The sequence below is a fragment of the Myxocyprinus asiaticus genome, chromosome 36 (genome assembly GCF_019703515.2).
Source record: "Myxocyprinus asiaticus isolate MX2 ecotype Aquarium Trade chromosome 36, UBuf_Myxa_2, whole genome shotgun sequence".
In the NCBI taxonomy this organism is placed as follows: domain Eukaryota; kingdom Metazoa; phylum Chordata; class Actinopteri; order Cypriniformes; family Catostomidae; genus Myxocyprinus; species Myxocyprinus asiaticus.
Genome location: NC_059379.1, coordinates 1,855,664 through 1,880,575, shown reverse-complemented (window position 1 = coordinate 1,880,575; position 24,912 = coordinate 1,855,664). Strand labels below are relative to the sequence as shown.

At 34.9% G+C, this 24,912-nt stretch overlaps 1 protein-coding gene across 1 annotated transcript in view; it reads right to left on the bottom strand.

Moving 5' to 3' along the window:
- Positions 1 to 24,912, bottom strand: part of LOC127426644 (A disintegrin and metalloproteinase with thrombospondin motifs 14) — an 83,083-nt gene that overhangs the window by 39,214 nt on the left and 18,957 nt on the right. The window contains exons 4-6 of the mRNA XM_051673582.1: positions 23,670 to 23,866; positions 8,713 to 8,796; positions 2,484 to 2,640 (exon numbers count right to left, since the gene is read on the bottom strand). Coding sequence (XP_051529542.1) covers positions 2,484 to 2,640; positions 8,713 to 8,796; positions 23,670 to 23,866 — 438 coding nt within the window. The remainder of the gene's footprint in view (positions 1 to 2,483; positions 2,641 to 8,712; positions 8,797 to 23,669; positions 23,867 to 24,912) is intronic.

The following is a 24,912-nucleotide window of genomic DNA, read 5'->3' as shown; positions in this document are numbered from 1 at the left end:
ATAGCAACAGTGGATGTGCGAAAATGAAAACAGGTATAAATGATTGTCTTTTAAACATCACACAAGTATCATGAAACCTAAAAACACATCCGTCAGAAAGAGTCAAAATACAGACCTTGACAAGAGCACATTTCAGTTTGAGAGTCAAGTTGAGGGCAATCATGATGGGTTTGCTTGAAGACCAGTGTACGATCAGAGTATTAATACATGAATTATTCATTTATCTTTATTTACAGTGCACTTTAAAATGCCTGAATGTCAATGCATTAGATAACCAATTATGAAAGTGTCATTTATTTTAAAATAAAAATGGCACAAACTCAATGTTCAAGCAAAACATTTGACAAGTAGAAGAAAAAAATTGATATATGAAGACATGTTGAGTTAGCCATGTGTGAACTTAAGGGGAAATGACTTTGTACATCCACTAAAATCACCAGAACACCAATTGATTAAAAGTCATTGAGCAAAAATGATTAGAAAAGTGAAGCTCATTTTTTCATTTCTTTGCTTTAGTATTTTATTTTCTGATGCAATAACATTCACACACATTTTATGTGGGTTAAGTGTCCAATTACACTGTATGAAGCTGTGCTTTAATATCTGACATCTAGTTTTACTTTTCACTAGAGATATCTTTATTTATTTTTCCAGAAGCTCACATGGAAAAAGTAAATATCATTCTAATTTTACTAACTACAGCAGTCTAATACAAATAATACACTCCATTTGAATGATCTCTTATTAAATGTGGATTTTCACCTTTTTTTGCACAAAATATGAAATTAAAAACGGACAAATTAATAACATAGGCGGGGACAAGCTGATACATTTTTTTATTTTAAAGTTTTTTGTTTTTACTCATTTGATTTTTTTTTTTTTAATGCAAAGGAAAAAACAACTTAATAGTTTGAATGATTATCATAAGTTAATACATTTTAGTGAAACAGCTTTTAAATGTTATTTCAACTTCAATGGACCTTAGTCAGGGTAGATGCCGTATTTAATTCGACGGAATTAAAAATAAGACAGATTAACTCTTTAACGCACACCTCGGGTCTTTAGAGACCCGGGACCTCATTCCAACCCCTGTACCTCATCCATTTTTTGGAGTTGTGCCCACACCTGTTTAGTATTCCTCAGTCTGTCTCTTATAAATAGAGTAAAAAATAAATAAAAAATAATTTAAAAAATAATTAAAAAAAAAATAAGAATTTTTTTTTAAATATATATATATATTTTTTGTGCACTTCCATAAATAATATATTTTTTTATTATTTCATATCTATTAGAAGGCGCTGTTGTTTCAGTGATTGACTAGATTTACATTTGACATTGCTATTTGATGAAGAAACAACATGAAAGTAAACTATAGCAAGTTTAACACATGAACAGTATGATTTGACTGTCATTTGTGTGTACCAATGAAATTACAGTGAGTTGTGCATCCATTTAGACTCAATAAGTGGCTGAGACGATACATAGTATGTGCAACTTATGTGTAGCTCAATATGTGTTTGACCGCCAGTTGCATCTCATGAATTTTCAGTGTGAACGTCATGAATCCTGTTCTAGATTTGTCCTGATTTGTTGCATTATCTCTTTGATTTATGAAAAATAAAACATCAAAATATATTTTATTGTATTATTTTCAGAATTGTCTTGAAAATATTTTGAAAATGTTACACTATCTATGCATTTTGTAGACCCATTTTTTTTTATAGATATACGTGCCTGGTCTCTAAAGACACGAATATGTAAGAGTGTTTGGGAAAATCACCATGCATTTAAGGGTTAATATGTTATACTGTCTTAAAGCTGAAGTGTGTTTTCCTGACCACTCCCCTTGTCTTTCATTGGTCAAAAAAACAGTCCCGCCCCAACTGATTCAATGCCGTTGTGTTGGGCTAGTGGTGTGTTTACCGTGCAGTGATGACCCACTGGATTTTCAGTGTTTTATCGACTTAAAAATCAACACAACAATATAACACACTGAACGAACTGTATGTCAAATTAAATTGCATCTGATTAAATATGACATCTACCCTGACTAAAGTACACAGTAACTCAGTCACTAGAATTAACTGTTTAATCCTTTAATCCACTTGGTTGTAATAGCATGCATGCAAAATTATTACAACATAAGTGTAATTTAAAATGGTTAATTTAATGGCTAATGAAAAAACGAATGAAAAAAATATAATGGCATTAGTATTAACGAATGTTGACCGTGCACAACTACTGACAAACACGATTAGCATTTCCGTTTTTCTCTACATGCCAAAAACTCTCCTTCGCTTAAAGAGTTTTTTTTGGTTGTTACAGGTTGGCATCAAATGCTCAGTGTACTTGGTCTGGAATGCAGTCTGTTTGATGCTGTTGTTCCAGACCAGCGTTACTGGAACGTTGATGCCAACCATGAGAGAACATTAGCAGAAATAAGCACTTACTCTGCACAGCCTCGATCGAGGGAAACACAGTACCTTGCATACCTGCGGGACCAAAATCTTGCCTGGTGAGGAAGATGGCGTGGTCGTGATGCTCGGCGTGATCGGGGTCGAGTCTCTGCTGGGTGTTTGCCCAGCGACACACCTGCTCCAGACTTCGTGACGGATTCCCGCGTTCAATCAGACTGACAGACTAAACAGAGAAAACAAACAAATTAAGACTACAAGACACGACACTTGTTTAGTCTAGATCAGTGCTTCTCCAGTGGTGTGTGGCAGGTCTGCTCTGATGAGGTCAAGAGGGAAAAAACAATGCTTAATGTAAATAATTAAAAGGCAACTTGGTCAATGACGTGACACTCATTTTTTTGTCCCAATCTATTAAATTATTCAAAAATACATAAAAAATTAAATAAAAAAAAAATGACTTTATTAGACCTCTTCTATGACGAACATGTTTTCAGTTACTGAGTTCAAAATCATTTTGATATTTTTTCTGAAGCTTAAAGTAAAACATGTCAAGTGGTGTAACCGTCTGGAGATAAACAAAAGGTCTCGGTAAAAGCTAAAATTCTTGACAAAAGAAATGCTGTCCTGAGTAGTGCTTTCTGGAGAATAGAAATAAATAAAAAAATAAAAAAATATTTGAAGTCAGGTGGTGTAACCAACATGTGCTGTAGTTATTTATCCATTTTGTTGTCATGTGACAAAAAACATAAAATTATTTTGTCATATAATTAAATACCAATATTTTGATATTTTAATGAAAAGGCACCTTTTGTTCAGGTCATTTGGTGTAACCCTAAGAAAACATCTTGATATTCTTGAGTCTTTAATTAGATTATTAATTAGATTATTTTGATTAATTAATGAGATTAGTCAAAAATATTTTTACCTTGGGAAATTGTTTGAAAACTTTATTGAAATTAATAATTAAGATGTTTATACTCATGACCTCAAGGTGTAAGGAATGTATTTTAATAACGTTTACTTGACAGTTATACCTCATGATTATTATTATTACTATTATTTATCATTAATTAAGAGTCAGCAATCATTAGTAAAGTATTAATTGATGTTCAAATGATTTCCACTTTACAATAAGGTTCATAAATATGCATTATAAATACTTAATTATCATTATCATTAACTAAGAGTCAACAATCATTAGTAAAGGATTAATTAATGTTCAGATGGTTTCCATTTTACAGTAAGGTTCATAAATATGCATTATAAATACTTAATTATCATTATTTATCATTAACTAAGAGTCAACAATCATTAGTAAAGGATTAATTAATGTTCAGATGGTTTCCACTTTACAGTAAGGTTCATAAATATGCATTATAAATACTTAATTATCATTATCATTAACTAAGAGTCAACAATCATTAGTAAAGGATTAATTAATGTTCAGATGGTTTCCACTTTACAATATGGTTCATAAATATGCATTATAAATACTTAATTATCATTATTTATCATTAACTAAGAGTCAACAATCATTAGTAAAGGATTAATTAATGTTCAGATGGTTTCCACTTTACAATAAGGTTCATAAATATGCATTATAAATATTTTATTATCATTATTTATCATTAACTAAGAGTCAACAATCATTAGTAAAGGATTAATTAATGTTCAGATGGTTTCCATTTTACAGTAAGGTTCATAAATATGCATTATAAATACTTAATTATCATTATTTATCATTAACTAAGAGTCAACAATCATTAGTAAAGGATTAATTAATGTTCAGATGGTTTCCACTTTACAGTAAGGTTCATAAATATGCATTATAAATACTTAATTATCATTATCATTAACTAAGAGTCAACAATCATTAGTAAAGGATTAATTAATGTTCAGATGGTTTCCACTTTACAATATGGTTCATAAATATGCATTATAAATACTTAATTATCATTATTTATCATTAACTAAGAGTCAACAATCATTAGTAAAGGATTAATTAATGTTCAGATGGTTTCCACTTTACAATAAGGTTCATAAATATGCATTATAAATATTTTATTATCATTATTTATCATTAACTAAGAGTCAACAATCATTAGTAAAGGATTAATTAATGTTCAGGTGGTTTCCACTTTACAATAAGGTTCATAAATATGCATTATAAATACTTAATTATCATTATTTATCATTAACTAAGAGTCAATAAACATTAGTAAAGTATTAATTGATGTTCAAATGGTTTCCACTTTACAATAAGGTTCATAAATATGCATTATAAATACTTAATTATCATTATCATTAACTAAGAGTCAACAATCATTAGTAAAGGATTAATTAATGTTCAGATGGTTTCCATTTTACAATAAGGTTAATAAATATGCATTATAAATACTTAATTATCATTATTTATCATTAACTAAGAGTCAACAATCATTAGTAAAGGATTAATTAATGTTCAGATGGTTTCCATTTTACAGTAAGGTTCATAAATATGCATTATAAATACTTAATTATCATTATTTATCATTAACTAAGAGTCAACAATCATTAGTAAAGGATTAATTAATGTTCAGATGGTTTCCACTTTACAGTAAGGTTCATAAATATGCATTATAAATACTTTATTATCATTATTTATCATTAATTAAGAGTCAACAATCATTAGTAAAGGATTAATTAATGTTCAGATGGTTTGCACTTTACAATAAGGTTAATAAATATGCATTATAAATACTTAATTATCATAATTTATCATTAACTAAGAGTCAACAATCATTAGTAAAGGATTAATTAATGTTCAGATGGTTTCCACTTTACAATAAGGTTCATAAATATGCATTATAAATACTTAATTATCATTATTTATCATTAATTAAGCGTCAACAATCATTAGTAAAGGATTAATTAATGTTCAGATGGTTTCCACTTTACAGTAAGGTTCATAAATATGCATTATAAATACTTTATTATCATTATTTATCATTAATTAAGAGTCAACAATCATTAGTAAAGGATTAATTAATGTTCAGATGGTTTGCACTTTACAATAAGGTTAATAAATATGCATTATAAATACTTAATTATCATAATTTATCATTAACTAAGAGTCAACAATCATTAGTAAAGGATTAATTAATGTTCAGATGGTTTCCACTTTACAGTAAGGTTCATAAATATGCATTATAAATACTTAATTATCATTATTTATCATTAACTAAGAGTCAACAATCATTAGTAAAGGATTAATTAATGTTCAGATGGTTTCCATTTTACAATATGGTTCAAAATATGCATTATATATACTTAATTATCATTATTTATCATTAACTAAGAGTCAACAATCATTAGTAAAGGATTAATTAATGTTCAGATGGTTTCCACTTTACAATATGGTTCATAAATATGCATTATAAATACTTAATTATCATTATTTATCATTAACTAAGAGTCAACAATCATTAGTAAAGGATTAATTAATGTTCAGATGGTTTCCACTTTACAATAAGGTTCATAAATATGCATTATAAATATTTTATTATCATTATTTATCATTAACTAAGAGTCAACAATCATTAGTAAAGGATTAATTAATGTTCAGGTGGTTTCCACTTTACAATAAGGTTCATAAATATGCATTATAAATACTTAATTATCATTATTTATCATTAATTAAGCGTCAAACATTAGTAATGCGTTAATTGATGATAATCAAAGGGTTTTCACTAAGTAATTAAGTAAAATATCACCCAGGAATATAGGTGTGACTTTTCTCCTCCACAATGAATGTTATCATATACACCTTTTAAAGTTGAGAAATGTGTTAGTTGTATATACACTATATATTATTATAGGCCTTCGTATGAATTAACATTAATGAGGCACTGTCCCTTGTTAGTTCACATTAACTAATGCATTAACTAATGTTAACAAATGCAACGTTAATGTAAAGTGTTACCACCTAGGCAACTATTTCTGCCTAATTAGTGCTCACTGTATCAACCCGGTACTTTGGTTGACCTGGTACTGCCAGACTAACTTCTCTGCATTTTCTTAAAACACTGTTGTGTTTTGCCAGCTCTCAAGCTATTTATTCAGCCAATGGGAAAGGTTTTCTGAAAAGGCCTGATGGACGTGTGCTGACAAAGAACATGTGCCCAAGTTTACACATGAAGGTAAAATGCCATGTGCTGGAATAATGCAGTGGAAATTCAAATTACATTTTACATCAAAGTATAAACACAAGCATTCATAAAATTACATCTCTGAAGTGACACGTACAGAAAAATCAATCTGCTGTAAGGAATGAATGCAGCATCTTGTGTGCAATGAGGCCATATGTGCACTGGATTGGCGTGTTGCTGCATTCACGCTGGCATAAGGTGTCAGCATTAATCTTTCAGCGTGCATGACAGAGAGTCAAGTGGAATACTTTAATGCCTGCTGGGAAGCAGGGCGACACACACACACGGATACTTGTATGTAAGCACACACACAGTTTAAAAGCTCTTCTGGATTCACAACAAACTCAAGAGTTACTCATTACTGGATGTAAATCTCTCTCAGTGACTGTGTTTACATGCACAAGGAATATTCACTGTAAAAATCCTGTTAAATTTGTGGTAAAAAATGGCAGCTGTTGTTGTCATAAATTCACCATAAAAAATACATATGCAGGATGTCATTTTGGTGTCCTATGTTTTATAGTTCACTACCAAATGTGTCATTAAATAATGCAATAAGCATTAAATAAACTACATAAAATGTAACATAAAACATAAATTATTAAAAAAAAATTTTTTTTCAATACAATATAATCAAATGTGATGGGTTATACATGGACATCTGGGAATGTCCAATTATTGTTTTCCACCATAATTTTAACAATTGTTTGCTGTAAAAGTACATGAACTGTCTTGTGAAACCATTTTAATTTTCAACGTAAAGTATAAGGAAAATCAAACATCATTTACATCATTTTCTCCCTAATCTTGAGTGCCCAAAAATGCGCACAAAGTCCTCATGGTGGCGTAGTGACTCGCCTCAATCCGGGTAGCGGAGGACGAAACTCAGTTGCCTCCGTGTCTGAGACCGTCAATCCGCGCATCTTATCGCGTGGCTTATTGAGTGCGTTACCGTGGAGACCTAGCGCGTGTGGAGGCTTCACGCTATTCTCCGCGGCGTCCACGCACAACTCACCACGCGCCCCATGGAGAGCGAGAACCACATTATAGTGACCACGAGGAGGTTACCCCATGTGACTCTACCCTCCCTAGCAACCGGGCCAATTGGTTGCTTAGTAAGCCTTTTTTCCACAATATTTTAACATGCAATTACATGTATTATCTTGTTAAACATAATATAAATTGTGTAAACTATAAGGTAAATCATATGTTTTACTTTAAAAAAAAAAAAAAAATAAATATATATATATATATATATATATATATATATATATATATATATATATATATATATATATATTTTCAATACTTTACAATAAAATTACATGTATTGTCTCGTTAAACATAGTATATATAATATATATAATTTTTCACTGTTAACTATAAGGTAAGTCCTATTTTTATTTCTTAAAAAAAAATTTTACAATAAAATTACATGTATTTTCTTGTTAAACATAATATACATTGTGTAAACTAAGGTAAATCATACTTTTTACTTTTTACATTTTTGTATTTTTGTTTTTTTTTTTACAATATTTTACTATAAAATTACATATATTGTCTTGTTAAACATCATATACTTTTTCACTGTTAACTATAAGGTAAATCATAATTTTTACTTAAATTCTTTTATTTATTTTTTACATTTTTTTTTACAATATTTTACTATAAAATTACATATATTGTCTTGTTAAACATAATACAATTTATTACTAAAACCCATATTTATTTTATTTCACTGTAAAATTACATGTACTGTCTTGTTAAATATAATTTTACATTATAAACTGTATTCTTTAGAATTTAATCATTATTTGATTATAAGTGCATCATGTAAATTGGTGCAAAAATACCACTCCACATAACTGGAGATTTTGTTGCACCACGCAGCATTTGCGGCTTCGGTTTTAATTACTTGTAACTGGAAACCTGCTGTATCGCACTTATTGAAAGCATGATGTAAGGCTTATTGGCGTCGATTTGCATTTTTGATTTTTTGTATAATACTCTCTGGCATAAAAAAAAAAGCGTGAACAGTACAGTCTGTTAAACTTGATAAACACATAATAATAAACCCAGCTGAAGTATGCAAAAAGTTCTACACTCACCTGACGATATCCCACCAAAATCATTCGCACCAGCACGATGTTGATGTTTGTTCCCAGAGATTCATCATGGTAGATTTCATCAACCTGTGTGACACACAGAGAAAACTGTCAGACAATCCTGAAATCTGAACAGCTGAAAAACTGGGAACTATATACACACCTAAAAATGTTTGAAGTCACACAGAAACATCATTCACAACTCAACCAAGCATACATGTCTAAAACATTTTCTGAAGAACTATTGATTAACAGGAGCAAGCTATTACATTTCAAAGAAAGTGCACTGCAAAAAAAGTAAAAAGAATGTAAAATAGCGTCTATTCTGATTTCATGTTGATAATGAAAATTTTCTGATGCTCCCCAGAAACTCAAAGAATATTTTGGAGGCTGAAGCCTTTAAGCCACTTTTGGCATTGTTACAAACATCATACTGCCAACAGCTCATATTTTGTGAAACGCTGGGCTTATGAAGACAGCTGTCAACAATCACTAAAAGAACGAGACACTAACAATGGCAACGCTAATGCAAACAAGCTGCAAGCAATAAAAAGTGTAAATGCAGCATTGATGGGCGTGTACTAACAAGTTAAATGAATACAGTAATCATCCAGTATTATTGTATATATTTAGACTTAATGTAGTGATACAAAAACAGAAACAACACTACATCATTAGATTTTCAATTCTGTGCAAAAGTCGCCACGATGCAAGGGTGATGTGAGTGGTTGCCAGGTAAATGTGATGTTTGGAACAACATGAGGGTGAGTAATTCATTTTTGGGTGAATCATTAATTTAATGTGAGGCTGAGGATTCCTTCTGTGCTGTGAGGACATGCAAAAAATACATGAAAGGCCGGAAATCTTTTGACCTCAATGAACTCAGTCTCTTAACCCATTTGTTTCTTGTGGTCATTGTGAACATGTTCAATTCAGTCGCTAAAACATGTCGGCACAACTCGAGCAAAGATATTTGTTCATACATTAAATAGACTGGACATCAAAATGCACTTATTTCTTCTCAGCTGTTTTTGTGCTGGTTTTTTGACTCTCTCTTTGACTCCAACTATATGCTGATGTACTCCAACAAATGACAAAATGAAAATGTTTTTCTTCTTCTGAGAAAACGGTCCAATCATATCTAAGATACTAAGATCAGACAAGACAAAGTCAGATACAGCACTTAATCTCGAATGTCTGAGAAGTGATTTTAATGTATAAAACTGTATAAAATGTTTAGAAGAATTACATGCAATACATTGTAACGACGACGGCGAATGAGCATCTTTGCAAACATGTTCCTCTCTCCGTCTCTTAACTTCTGCCCTTTGCACATAATGACTAATTATAACAATCACAACATAATCTTCTTAGCACTCATCTGTCGGATCTTCCAAACATCTTCAAAGGCATCATCACTTTAAACTCATGCTCTGACCGCTTCAACCACGTCTGACTTAATGAGCTTCAGTCCATTACACACTGAAAAATACTAATTGGTGTAATCAAAAAAAAGTATTTTTCAGACTTTCAAAAACATTTCTGTTCTGCTTTATTTGAGATTGTTGTAGTTTGTGGCAAATCTAGAAGTAAAAATACTTCATTGGTCTGCAAACCCGACCAAAACCTCTCTAAAGCCAGCAAACCAGAACAGCCTGACTAGACTGGAAGAGCTGTTAAGACCAGCAAACTTTGGTTGCCAGAACTTTGAAGCTCCAAAAAGCACATAAAGGCAGCATAAAAGTAATCCATATGACTCCAGTGGTTTAATCCATGTTTTCAGAAGTGACATGATAGGTGTGGGTGAGAAACAGATCAATATTTAAGTAATTTTTTTACTGCCCAGTAGGTGGCGATATGCACAAAGAATGCAAATTGACAAAAACAAAAAAAAGAAGAATGTGAAAGTGAAAGTGGAGATTTATAGTAAAAAAGGACTTTAATATTGATCTGTCTCTCACCCACACCAATCATATTCCTTCTGAAGACATGGATTAAACCACTGGAGTTTTATGGATTACTTTTATGCTGCCTTTATGTGCTTTATGGAGATTCAAAGTTCTGGTCACCATTCACTTGCATTGTATGGACCTACAGAGCTGAGATATTCTTTTAAAAATCTTCATTTGTATTCTGCTGAAGAAAGAAAGTCATACACATCTGGGATATCATGAGGGTGAGTAAATGATGAGAGAATTTTCATTTTTGGGTGAACTATCCCTTTAAAAGTTTAAAGGTCAAGATGAAACGGCTGTACAACTAGTCCACGATATGGACAGAAAATTATATTGCATTTGCGGTTTAAACTGCGATATAATATGCATTTAAATCAACTAGTAAGTGATTCCTTTAGACCAAAATGAAGTATAGTTTTGCCCATTCTCTACTGGCAATAGAAAGAGTTACACATTAAGGGTGTCCTCTTAAAAGAACAAAACTCTGACTTCTTTCACTTCAGTCAAGAACAAACAAACAAATAAATAAATAAAACGGGAAAAAACACTTTCTTTATTCTCACATTGCTCCTGTCCACTGTGTACCTGTTCATTATTTATTATTATTATTATTATTATTATTATTAAGGAATTATTACAGAGAGAGTTTACAATTTTATGAAAACAATAATAATAAAAATTATTATTATTATTATACAATAGCAATATATTGCCGTAATAAATTCTTGCCTATTGATTTAATTAATTAAAGCAGCCCTTTGCGGTTTAATTAATCGCACAAGGTCATATAGCAATTTCGATTTTATTTCAAATAAATGTGCAGGCCTTTTCACAACCCGTTTGGCTTTAATAAAGTGACATACTGTTTTCAGAGTGAACAGGTAATTCAACGAGAATAAAATGTAGGACGGGACTTCATTTTATCCATCACAAATGTACTGGATTGTGAGAAGTAGACATTACATACCCATATGGAGCATTGTTTTCTTTTGAAAAAAATTAAAAATAATAATAAATATTTTATGTGGAATTTTGAAGCAGATTGTTTTTGTTTTGTCTGACAAAGTAGGATGTAAAAAAACAGGTTGAACTTCAGAACAAGCAAAAAAACATAAGTAGTTCTCCCTCTGGACAAGGTACGCAGACTATAATTACGCCCAGGTTTACAGCACATAGAGAGTCTGCAATGACGTATTCACCTCCTGCCACGCCAAAACCCCTGCAATGAAGCAATCGGATCAGGAGTGCAAGAGATGATGCCGTTTAAAGTGTCCCAGTGAGTCAGTAAACCATCTCTTCAGGATAATTTAATTCAATTGAAAGGCTCATATCATGAAGAATCAATCTTCAGATCTTTTGAGATCCTATGAAAACATTGTAACTTTCAGAACTCAAAGCTTCCTCAGCAGTGTCGAAGTGGCTGCAATATTTTCCCTCCTCTGTGATGAAAACATGCACTTCCCATATTTGTAAACACGTTTCTAAATTTATGAGGTGTGACCTTGTCTGCAAAAGACCCCAGTGAGCTCACCTGCAGAACACATATAAACACACGTCACGCCATCCGTCACGGGCTAAAGTGAATGTTTGACAGCCACCGGGATATAAAAACACATTTTTCTTTCTCTGACAGGAGGTGAACAGAATATCCATCCAGTAATAAGGCCGCTGATGGCTAATACTACAAGCCTGCATGAGTAAAATTGAGTAAAAAACTCCACTGACCTCAAACCAGGTCTGAAGTGTTTCATGTTAACCACTGAACTGGGCTTGATTTGGACCTTCAACAAAGTGCTTGTTGAACAATGAGAATGTTTTTAAGTAGGCCCAGTCTCCTTGGGATCTACACTATATTGCCAAAAGTATTCGCTCACCCATCCAAATAATTGAATTCAGGTGTTCCAATCACTTCCATGGCCACAGGTGTATAAAATGAAGCACCTAGGCATGCAGACTGCTTCTACAAACATTTGTGAAAGAATGGGCCGCTCTCAGGAGCTCAGTGAATTCCAGAGTGGTACTGTGATAGGATGCCACCTGTGCAACAAGTCCAGTCGTGAAATTTCCTCGCTACTAAATATTCCACAGTCAACTGTCAGTGGTATTATAACAAAGTGGAAGCGATTGGGAATGACAGCAACTCAGCCACGAAGTGGTAGGCCACGTAAAATGACAGAGCGGGGTCAGCGGATGCTGAGGCGCATAGTGCGCAGAGGTCGCCAACTTTCTGCAGTCAATCGCTACAGACCTCCAAAGTTCATGTGGCCTTCAGATTAGTTCAAGAACAGTGCGTAGAGAGCTTCATGGAATGGGTTTCCATGGCCGAGCAGCTGCATCCAAGCCATACATCACCAAGTGCAATGCAAAGCGTCGGATGCAGTGGTGTAAAGCACGCCGCCACTGGACTCTAGAGTAGTGGAGACACGTTCTCTGGAGTGACGAATCACGCTTCTCCATCTGGCAATCTGATGGATGAGTCTGGGTTTGGCAGTTGCCAGGAGAACGGTACTTGTCTGACTGCATTGTGCCAACTGTGAAGTTTGGTGGAGGGGGGGATTATGGTGTGGGGTTGTTTTTCAGGAGCTGGGCTTGGCCCCTTAGTTCCAGTGAAAGGAACTCTGAATGCTTCAGCATACCAAGAGATTTTGGACAATTCCATGCTCCCAACTTTGTGGGAACAGTTTGGGGATGGCCCCTTCCTGTTCCAACATGACTGCGCACCAGTGCACAAATCAAGGTCCATAAAGACATGGATGAGCGAGTTTGGTGTGGAAGAACTTGACTGGCCTACACAGAGTCCTGACCTCAACCCGATAGAGCACCTTTGGGATGAATTAGAGCGAAGACTGCGAGCCAGGCCTTCTCATCCAACATCAGTGTCTGACCTCACAAATGCGCTTCTGGAAGAATGGTCAAAAATTCCCATAAACACACTCCTAAACCTTGTGGAAAGCCTTCCCAGAAGAGTTGAAGCTGTTATAGCTGCAAAGGGTGGGCCGACGTCATATTAAACCCTATGGATTAAGAATGGGATGTCACTTAAGTTCATATGCGTCTAAAGGCAGATGAGCGAATACTTTTGGCAATATAGTGTATTTCAACCTTTTTTTAAATCTGTAAAATAATGAAAATAGGCAGCTTTGCTTAAGTAAAGGGTGGCAAAAATGAGTACACCCTTGAATAGTGTGTAATATCTTAGTACTCCATAACTTTTAAATACTGCTCTGACCCTTCTTGACATCAAGTGTACAAGTTCATGACATATTGTCACATCTATCCTGTTCCACTCCTGGAGGATGACCTCCGTGAGTACTCTGATGTTTAATTGCACCCCACAGGTGCTCAAATAAGGTTGAGGTTGGGTGATATACTATCTTGTTTATCCATAGGAATGCAGCAGTGGCTTTGGAATAATGTTTAGGGTCATTGTCATGGTAAAAATGTGCCCGACAGCCCAGGGTTGGAGAGAGGGTGGCATCTTCTCTTTTATGATTTTGCTGAACATCTGTGAATTCATGATGCCACTGATGAAGTGCAATTCCCCCACACCTTCAGCAAATCCCCATATAAGAACTTTATGACCACTGTACATCACTGTGGGTACCATGCACGTCCCACTATACTCCTCCCCGTGTGACGCCATGCATGCATATATTTTGGACTCATGAGACCAGCTTATAGATTCTCAAACAAGCTTTTTTATGCTTTGGGTTCTGCAGTGCCTTCATGCGTGGATGACACCATGCATTCCACTTCTTTGCAGAGTGCGTCTTACTGTGTAAGATGAAACGGTCACTCCAGTTTGGCCTCCCACAGCTTTTGCCAGCTCTGTGGCACGTGCTTGGTGATTCTTAGCAAATGAGGTGAAAGCTTACAGCGACGTTCTGAACATTTCAGGAAGCAAGTCTATCCTTTTTGAATTGCTGTACTGTGTTTTGACTCAATAACAGTGATTTGCTAATACTCTTGTGCCAGTGTCCCCTTTTGTGCAATTAAATCATTTTCTTCATTTACTTGACAATTCTCTCCCATGTGGTCCATCTGTTGTCAGCATTGAGTCTGAGAGTGATTCAATGGGTTAAGTAACACTCTTACACTTTAACCAATTACGTCTATTTGAGTGTGATGGTTCAAAAGAATAATCTGCTCATCAACGTCCCTTAACTAGCACCAGAAAACATTTAATTAAGTTTTATATTGTAACTTTTTTATACTTAACTTATATTGTAACAGGAGGGTGTGCTTTTTTTTTTTTTTTTTTTTGCTTTTTTTTTTTGCAACATGGCCTTTAATCATTTTGATAAAGTCATTTTTTCTTGTTTAGCATTGACATGTTTCATTAGTATCTGATAAACCAGAGTTGCTTAAACATTACATTATACATGAACACCAACTATGTCTTATTTGTAAAGAGAAAGAGCTGAATTTGTTAGGTTTCATAGGGGATACACTCATTTATGCTGCATACTGTAGATTCAAAAAGTTTCATGCATGCAATTAAAAATCTAGTAAAAAATAATTAAGACATGCTTTACGCTAAATGAACACAATAATGATATTTAATCATTTTTATTTACATGCCCCAATATACAACAACACAGTAATAAAAATATTTATTTACCTACATATATTTTTGGAACACATTTTTATATTATTATAATAGCCTACTGATTCATTATTGTGAGACACAGTCAAGTTAGACATTTTGAGTATTAAACTTGTTTTATACAATAGTATATATATATATATATATATATATATATATAGTAAATTTGACATTTCAAAATAAGAGTCCCTGGTGTTTTTCAGGCTTGCTTATACTTAAAAGTCCAGCGTTACGCACCAAATCTGAATTTTTTTCTGGTTATTTTTGGGCTTTTGGTTGAACAGTAAACTGCATCTGGGATTTTATTTATTTAGGACTCTTTGTCTGTGCCCGTCATAGTAAGCAAATTAAAATAAATGTTAAACCTGCAGCTCTTTGCTTTCACAATGCACGAGAACCACTCTGAAAGCTCTGAAAACAGCGTATCACGAGCCCCGCGCATGCACATAGAACAGCGCGTCACCCATTCACTTTGAAGCACACACAGACCATGTGTTCATTTAATTCACAGCCTTTTACAGTTCAGTTATTGCATATGACCATATTGCGATTTTAATGTTATTCTGATTAATTGTGCAGCCCTGAAGGATCGTGAAATTAGTCTAATGACGCACTTTTTAGAAAACGTTGTGGTCAAATAAAAAGCTCATTATAATCATGATCACGATAGTGCTTAATTTTGCATTGGCAGCAAAATCATCGCGATAATATAGTGAATATTCAATATCTTGCCCATTCCTTCTCAAAACACTCAAAACAACACCTTGCCAACCGCTCACAACACTCTATCATTGTGGCTGCAACTGATGCATGGACAAACAGAACTCACATTTTCTTCATAAAATGTAAAAATCTACTTGTAGCGTGTATAATGTTTGTATCAAACTGCTGCACTGAGGCTAACCATCTAGTACAACAATGATAAATCACATGGAAATACATTTGAAGTTTAAAAGTGACCCTGAAAGCTCCACATGCATGCCAATTTTCTTTCATTTCACAGATGGACTGGGTGTACAATTCTTACCACTATGTGAAAAGCAACTGTTTAATGTGTTGAATATTTCTAGCGTACAGCATCACATCAATGCAGGACAAAACCTGGCCCATTTAACACACCGTCAACAACACCAGCATTGTGCAGAGGTGGCTCACTGGCTTTGTGCAGAATGCTTGTCCAAAACTCAGTCTCCAGGTGGTACGACACCCACAATGCCGAGCAGAGAAGCTTAACGACAGAGCCAAAAGTGATTTGACTCATTTATGTATGCTATACACACACAGCACCAATAATGAATGAAAACAGACAGTGATGCTCTATTGTATTGCACAGTAACATGTAACAAGTGTGACACGAGGCACCCAAACAGACACCATTTTTTTGCATTTCCATAAATTATTTTTTTATGATTATTTCATATCTATACAGATGTCCTATCACAGGGTATCTATTACTTTCTTTATTGAAAGAGAAATTAGTATTATATTCATACAAATAAACACTTCACTATAAATACTATCACATTGATTTTCTGTGCAACAATGAATTATCAACAATGGCGAATGATCAGTATTCCATACAAATGTGCACATACATATATGCATGCTATGTCTTACTCAAGGTGGCGCTGTTGTTTTAGTGATTGACTAGATTTATATTTGACATTGCTATTTGATGACGAAACAACATGGAAGTAAACTATAGGAAGTTTAACACATGAACAGAGTGATTTGACTATTGTCATTTGTGTATCCCAATGAAATTATGTAAATTGTGCATTTATTTAGACTCAATAATTGCCTGAGAAAATACATACAGTATGTGTAACGTATGTGTAGCTCAATATGTGTTTGTCTGCCAGAAATTTCAATGTTAAAATTATGAATCCTGTTCTAGATTTGACTTGTTGCATTACCTCTTTAATTTATGAAAAATAAAATGTCAAAATAATCAAAATATATTTTATTTTATTTGTCTTGAAAATATTTTGAAAACGTTACATTATCTGGTTATTTTATAGATCTATTTGTGATAGATATACAGGTGCATCTCAATAAATTAGAATGTCGTGGAAAAGTTCATTTATTTCAGTAATTCAACTCAAATTGTGAAACTTGTGTATTAAATAAATTCAGTGCACACAGACTGAAGTAGTTTAAGTCTTTGGTTCTTTTAATTGTGATGATTTTGGCTCACATTTAACAAAAACCCACCAATTCACTATCTCAAATAATTAGAATATGGTGACATGCCAATCAGCTAATCAACTCAAAACACCTGCAAAGGTTTCCTGAGCCTTCAAAATGGTCTCTCAGTTTGGTTCACTAGGCTACACAATCATGGGGAAGACTGCTGATCTGACAGTTGTCCAGAAGACAATTATTGACACCCTTCACAAGGAGGGTAAGCCACAAACATTCATTGCCAAAGAAGCTGGCTGTTCACAGAGTGCTGTATCCAAGCATGTTAACAGAAAGTTGAGTGGAAGGAAAAAGTGTGGAAGAAAAAGATGCACAACCAACCGAGAGAACCGTAGCCTTATGAGGATTGTCAAGCAAAATCGATTCAAGAATTTGGGTGAACTTCACAAGGAATGGACTGAGGCTGGGGTCAAGGCATCAAGAGCCACCACACACAGACGTGTCAAGGAATTTGGCTACAGTTGTCGTATTCCTCTTGTTAAGCCACTCCTGAACCACAGACAACGTCAGAGGCGTCTTACCTGGGCTAAGGAGAAGAAGAACTGGACTGTTGCCCAGTGGTCCAAAGTCCTCTTTTCAGATGAGAGCAAGTTTTGTATTTCATTTGGAAACCAAGGTCCTAGAGTCTGGAGGAAGGGTGGAGAAGCTCATAGCCCAAGTTGCTTGAAGTCCAGTGTTAAGTTTCCACAGTCTGTGATGATTTGGGGTGCAATGTCATCTGCTGGTGTTGGTCCATTGTGTTTTTTGAAAACCAAAGTCACTGCACCCGTTTACCAAGAAATTTTGGAGCACTTCATGCTTCCTTCTGCTGACCAGCTTTTTAAAGATGCTGATTTCATTTTCCAGCAGGATTTGGCACCTGCCCACACTGCCAAAAGCACCAAAAGTTGGTTAAATGACCATGGTGTTGGTGTGCTTGACTGGCCAGCAAACTCACCAGACCTGAACCCCATAGAGAATCTATGGGGTATTGTCAAGAGGAAAATGAGAAACAAGAGACCAAAAAATGCAGATGAGCTGAAGGCCACTGTCAAAGAAACCTGGGCTTCCATACCACCTCAGCAGTGCCACAAACTGATCACCTCCATGCCACGCCGAATTGAGGCAGTAATTAAAGCAAAAGGAGCCCCTACCAAGTATTGAGTACATATACAGTAAATGAACATACTTTCCAGAAGGCCAACAATTCACTAAAAATGTTTTTTTTATTGGTCTTATGATGTATTCTAATTTTTTGAGATGGTGAATTGGTGGGTTTTTGTTAAATGTGAGCCAAAATCATCACAATTAAAAGAACCAAAGACTTAAACTACTTCAGTCTGTGTGCATTGAATTTATTTAATACACGAGTTTCACAATTTGAGTTGAATTACTGAAATAAATTAACTTTTCCACGACATTCTAATTTATTGAGATGCACCTGTAAGTGCTGGGTCTCTAAAGACCCGAATATGTAAGAGTGTTTGGGAAAATTCCCATGCATTTAAGGGTTAAACTGCTCTTTTCCATACAACAAAAAAATACACAATTCACAGTGACCATGTCTGTCAAACTTCAAAAAGGCAACACAAGGGGTCTGGGTATCTCAGTGAGTACTGACACTGACTACCACACCTGGAGTCGCGAGTTCGAATCCAGGGTGTGCTGAGTGACTCCAGCCAGGTCTCCTAAGCAACTAAATTGGCCCGGTTGCTAGGGAGGGTAGAGTCACATTGGGTAACCTCCTCGTGGTCGTGATTAGTGGTTCTCGCTCTCAATGGGGCGTGTGGTGAGTTGTGTGTGGATCGTGGAGAGTAGCATGAGCCTCCACATGCTGTGAGTCTCCGCTGTGTCATGCACAACGAGTCACGTGATAAGATGCACGGATTGACGGTCTCAGAAGCGGAGGCAACTGAGACTTGTCCTCCGCCACCCGGATTGAGGTGAGTAACCGCGCCACCACAAGGACCTATTAAGTAGTGGGAATTGGGCATTCCAAAATTGGGAGAAAAGCGGATAAAAAAAAAAAAAATGCAACACAAAAGCATTATAAAAGTAGTTAGCAACCAGTGTTCCCTCTATATATTCAGTATTCTGCTCAGGTATATATATACAAATATGAATTCTCCTAATAACAGTATATACTATATATCTGGTATCACTGCAACTGGTATATCATCCACCCTTAGTACAGAGTACTGTCATTTTATAAAATAAAATGCATGCTATTAAAATAAAAAAACATTATCATTTTTAGTCCCTGGTTTCCCTACTGTTTCTCAGTTAAGTAAACATTGCTTCATATTTTTTGTAATTATTCAGGTATAGTCATAAAAATTAAAACAGAACTAATGTAATTATAAAGTAAACAAAGAACATAGTAGGCTAATAAAAACAAATAAATACATTAAGAGCAGTTAGGGGCTTTCTCTGGTTTTTCAATATTATTATTTGATTAATATTAACAACATAATAGTCCTCGAGAATAATGTAGCAGCGCGTTCTTTCACAAATTAACTTTGTGGATTTCCACCTTGTTTACAAACAAGATTCAACTCAAAGCTCACTCATGACTTTCTGCATCAGCATTAGTTCAACTGAATGTGGCATTTTTGAATTTTGGGCATGAATGCGAGCTTGACGCAAGCTTCAGGGGATGGCAGGATTATTGGTAAATAATTTTTTTTGATGACTTTTCGTTGGTCACTTTGAGCTATTTAGAGATTTGACAAATAACAACATTCAGTTTTGGAATCAGGGTGAGTAAATGACCACAGAATTACATTTTGGGGTGAACTATTCCTTGCATGTGTTTTCAGGTTGGGTGTGTTGGACTCATGAACTCTGGACTCCGTCAGGTCAGTCATTTGTCTAGCGGGGCTGATCGGACCACTGCGGTGGTCTTAGGGTAACTGTTACGGAGTGAAACCAGCTCGCTGTGAAAATCTAACTGAAGGATTTTCTGCTGGTAAGTAGATTAAGGAGGCAGGACCTGGTGGAACGTGTATTTAAAAGGTTTTTTTCTCTCTTTTGCTCTCTGGTAATCCCACCACAGACACGCTACAGTAAGTGCAGGACGCCTGACGAGGTTGAGTCCAGGGACGTCACTAGGCCTATTTTAATGATAACCATTTTATAACTTTAAATAGTGCCTAAATGGTTTGCATGTGCAGAGTAAGATTTGTAAAAGCATAAATGAAGTTACAAAAGTGATAGAAAAGATTTGTGAAAGCATAAGTCAAATTGCAAGCATAAAAATAAATTGCATGCACACAAAACGTTTTGTAAAGGTGTAAATCAAGTTGCAAACGTAAGAAACAAATATAAGCAATACTTTAATGCTTTGCATGAGTGTAATTCATAACTTACTCTTTTGGCAATGTTTATGTGCCTAAACATGGCCAAAAACATTGCAAACCTGCAATCAGCGATATGCAAGCAAAGAAAGGGCTTAAAGAACAGCAAAACGGATTGACTGCATAGAATCAGTCTGTATGTGTAAAAAAGAAAGAGAGGTTGTAATATTTGTTTGGGATCTTACTTTTTTATCAGATTTTATTTTATTTAGCTCATTAGTTGAATTTAGTTTTGCCCCATTGTGGATGATACTGTTATTGGGTTAATTTTGAGCAACAATTAACAAAAGGGTGAAACTTAAATAAAGATTTTTTACTAATGGTATAATATTACCTGCTTCTGTATTCTCATTTCTCTCTCTCTCTCTCTCTCTCTCTCTCTCTCTCTCTCTCTCTCTCTTTCTAAATAAAATCCCACAAGCATTTTGGCTACATAGTACAGCCATTTTTGTGCCTTTTGTTGGTGTTGGATGGATGGGGACAGAGTGGACTTTAATTTCTTTATTAAAAGTAAATCATATTAGATCAGTGTCTAACACAAACTATGAGACAGGTATACTTTTAGCCAACCTTAACTAAAAATAACCTTATTTCGATAGATTTTACACCCATTGTTACTCTAAAAATACATGATGAAAAGATGTTTTGGGGGCTTTAAAAACAAATCCTTGCACAGACCCCCCCAAAAGAGGTTTAGCCCCCCATCCATGAATCTCTAGTGACGTCCCTGCTTGAGTCAACAGAGAAATCGCAAGCTCTTTCCACATTTAATCATGAGCAGAATATGATTTATAGATATCAACAAATTTGACTAGTTACAATACATTGTTACGTAGTCCATTTCCAATATCAACAACTGAATTACTCTTTAACCAGTACAATTGCACTTTGGTTCACTAGTGGCAATATTAATTTCAGAGCGTTTGTAACTAGTAAGAAAGCTTTTGCAAGATGTCTTTGTTTTTTTTAATCCCCTTTTCTCCTCAAATTGGAATGCCCAATTCCCACTACTTCAGTAGGTCCTCGTGGTGGTGCGGTTACTCACCTCAATCCGGGTGGTGGAGGACAAGTCTCAGTTGCCTCCGCTTCTGAGACCGTCAATCCGTGCATCTTATCATGTGACTCGTTGTGCATGACACCGCGGAGACTCACAGCATGTGGAGGCTCATGCTACTCTCCACGATTCACACACAACTTACCACACGCCCCATTGAGAGCGAGAACCACTAATCATGACCACGAGGAGGTTACCCCATGTGACTCTACCCTCCCTAGTAACAGGCCCAATTTTGGTTAATTAGGAGACCTGGCTGGAGTCGCGAGTTCGAATTCAGGGTGTCCTGAGTGACTCCAGCCAGGTCTCCTAAGCAACCAAAATTGGGCCTGTTGCTAGGGGTGATAGTCAGCGTCAATACTCGCTGAGATACCCAGGCCCCCCTGCAAGATGTCTTTAATTACTCTTCAGTTTATTAATATCTGAAATCCATTTCCAGATATGTGAAATTAGCATTGCCACTGGTGAAAACCAAATTCCATACAATCAAAAATGATCATTTTTACAAGATAAATTGTAATTCAATCATTGATATCAGAAAATGTATTGTAACAATGTATTGCAACTAGTAAAATTAGTTGAAACTACTTGTTGCAATTCAATTGTTGATATCAGGAATGGGTATATTCACAACACAATTATTGATATAAAATGTTTTTGTTTTTTCACTAGTAAGGCCAGGCCGATAAATTGACCGATATTTGGCCATTTTGCGATTATCGGCAAATCAATTATCGATAATCGTTTGGCCGATTAATAAAAGTGTTAACTTTCCCTTGTGTCGGTTCCAAAACCTGCCAATAGATTTGTCAATGGATGGTCAACAATTTCTGTTTTCAAGGATTTTTCTTTTCAAGTTTATGCACATTTTTTGGTAAAAATTGCATAAAATAAGTGCTTGTTTTACTTTATAAATAATGGTTACATCTGATTTGCTGTTGTAAAATTGTATTATGTATTTCGGCATTTATAACGGCAATTCTGCTCTCTAGACATTGGCATCTGCCACTGAAAACCCATATCAGTCAACTACTCCTAGTAAGTAGTACATTGCTGATATGTGCGTTAGGAATTTCAACTATTAAGAAATTAATTATAGATATTTGTAAATGCATTTTGAACAGGAGTGGATGACAGATCATTTTGAAATTCTACTACAGAAAATGCATTTACTGATATCAATAATTACTATATGTATTTTAATAGATTACATTCCTTTTTTTTATATCAATAATGGGTATTTCCATGAGCAATGAGGTCATTTTTTATATCAAGAATAAAAATGTTTACTAGTAGTAATTCCATTGCTGATATCAAGAATTAGCATTTTGACTAGTAAAAATTCAAGTGCAGATCTATAATTCAAATTCTGCACGTGAATGTCAAAAGAGCTTGCCATAAATGTTCTGCTTTAAAGGTGTCATTTTTTGGATGTTAAAATACTTTCTTGTGTTGCAGAACTTACACTTTGATAAGAAAAATAATGTATGCATTGACTAAAGAGACAAGTCGATAGATTTTGGAACTGAAACAACGAGGGAACTGGCACTTTTGTTAAACGGTTAATCTAGAATGGTTACTGACCAATGCCGATAATCCCAAAATGTCTAAATATCGACAGATTAATCGGCCTAGCCTATATATCAGTCTGTCACTACACTTCACCTTCAAATAAATAATACTTTCAGAGGCTTATTAGTTTTGTTTTTTTAGAATTAACCGAATCTGGCGGAAAATATCGCCTCGACCTCAAATATTACCGTTTACAGAGCATGTGTGTGTGTGCAATCACAACGTTAGTCACTTACTATATTCATGAGCGTTAAGACGTAGTTCTGCACGTGTTCTTTGCCGTGGAAACGCACGACAGAGTCGTCCACAGCCAGCAGCACCTCAATGTTGTAGTTGTCTTTCTTTGCATGTCTCCGCTTGCGTTCTGTTTCTGATAATTTCTCCTCCACAATGTCGAGAGCGTTTGGCAGCTCAGCGATACCGAAGTCTGCCACTGAAAACACAACAAAAGCAGTTTAGATCAACAACAGACCATCAGCAGGTTTAATGATGGATATTTTCCTTTAGGAATGTCTTCAAGATATGTAAAATGCTGCCATAAAAACAGACTGAAAGTCTAGACAACATGTGTTGCTCCAATCCATGAAATTTATAAAGTAGTTCTGCAATCATGTGTTTATAGTTCAATCGGCTGATATGTACAATGTTTGTACTGTACTGATATTCCTCAAATATTCTGGTTAGGATTTGTTCTAAAACCCTACACTAAGTAAATCCATTCAAACTTTGCTTTGTCAACTGGTGTGCTACCAATTCCTGGCTTTTAAAAAAAGACCTTTGATTGATTGTTCAGCATTCAGAATATAAAATGAGACAACAATGGCTTTATATTTTCGCAGTGAATTCCAACTGGTCTTCTTTCTTGCATCTATTTGCATCCAAAATTGCGACTGATGTTGGATTTTGCCGATAACGCTAACTAGGATATTGGAAGAAAGCACATAATGATTAATCGGCTGATAGTTTTTAAAATCAATGCATTGAATATGTTGAAATATGTCTGGGCCGCCCCGAGGCTACAAGAGGTCAAAAGGAATGAAATTCCAGATGCAGATTATTGTGCAAACAAAATCCCAATAATAACTCATGAAACATCACCATTTCTTCTAATAACACTTATTAAGCATTTGGGCACTGAAGACACAAGTCTGCTAAGTTTAGAAAGTGGAATTTTCTCCCATTCCTCCATAATGTAGGTCTTCAGCTGCACAGCTGTCAGGGGTCTTCGTTGCTGGATGTTGTGCTTCATAATGCGCCACACATTCTCAACTGGAGATGGTCAGGACTGCAGGCAGGCCAATCTAGCACCCGTACTCTCTGCTTACACAGTCATGCACTTGTAATCTGGGCAGTATGTGGCTTCAAGTTGTCCTGCTGGAAAATGCAGGGACGTCCCTTGAAAAGACAGTGCTGGATGGCAGTGTATGTTGCTCCAAAATTTTACATATCTGTCTGCATTAATGGTGATCTCACAGATGT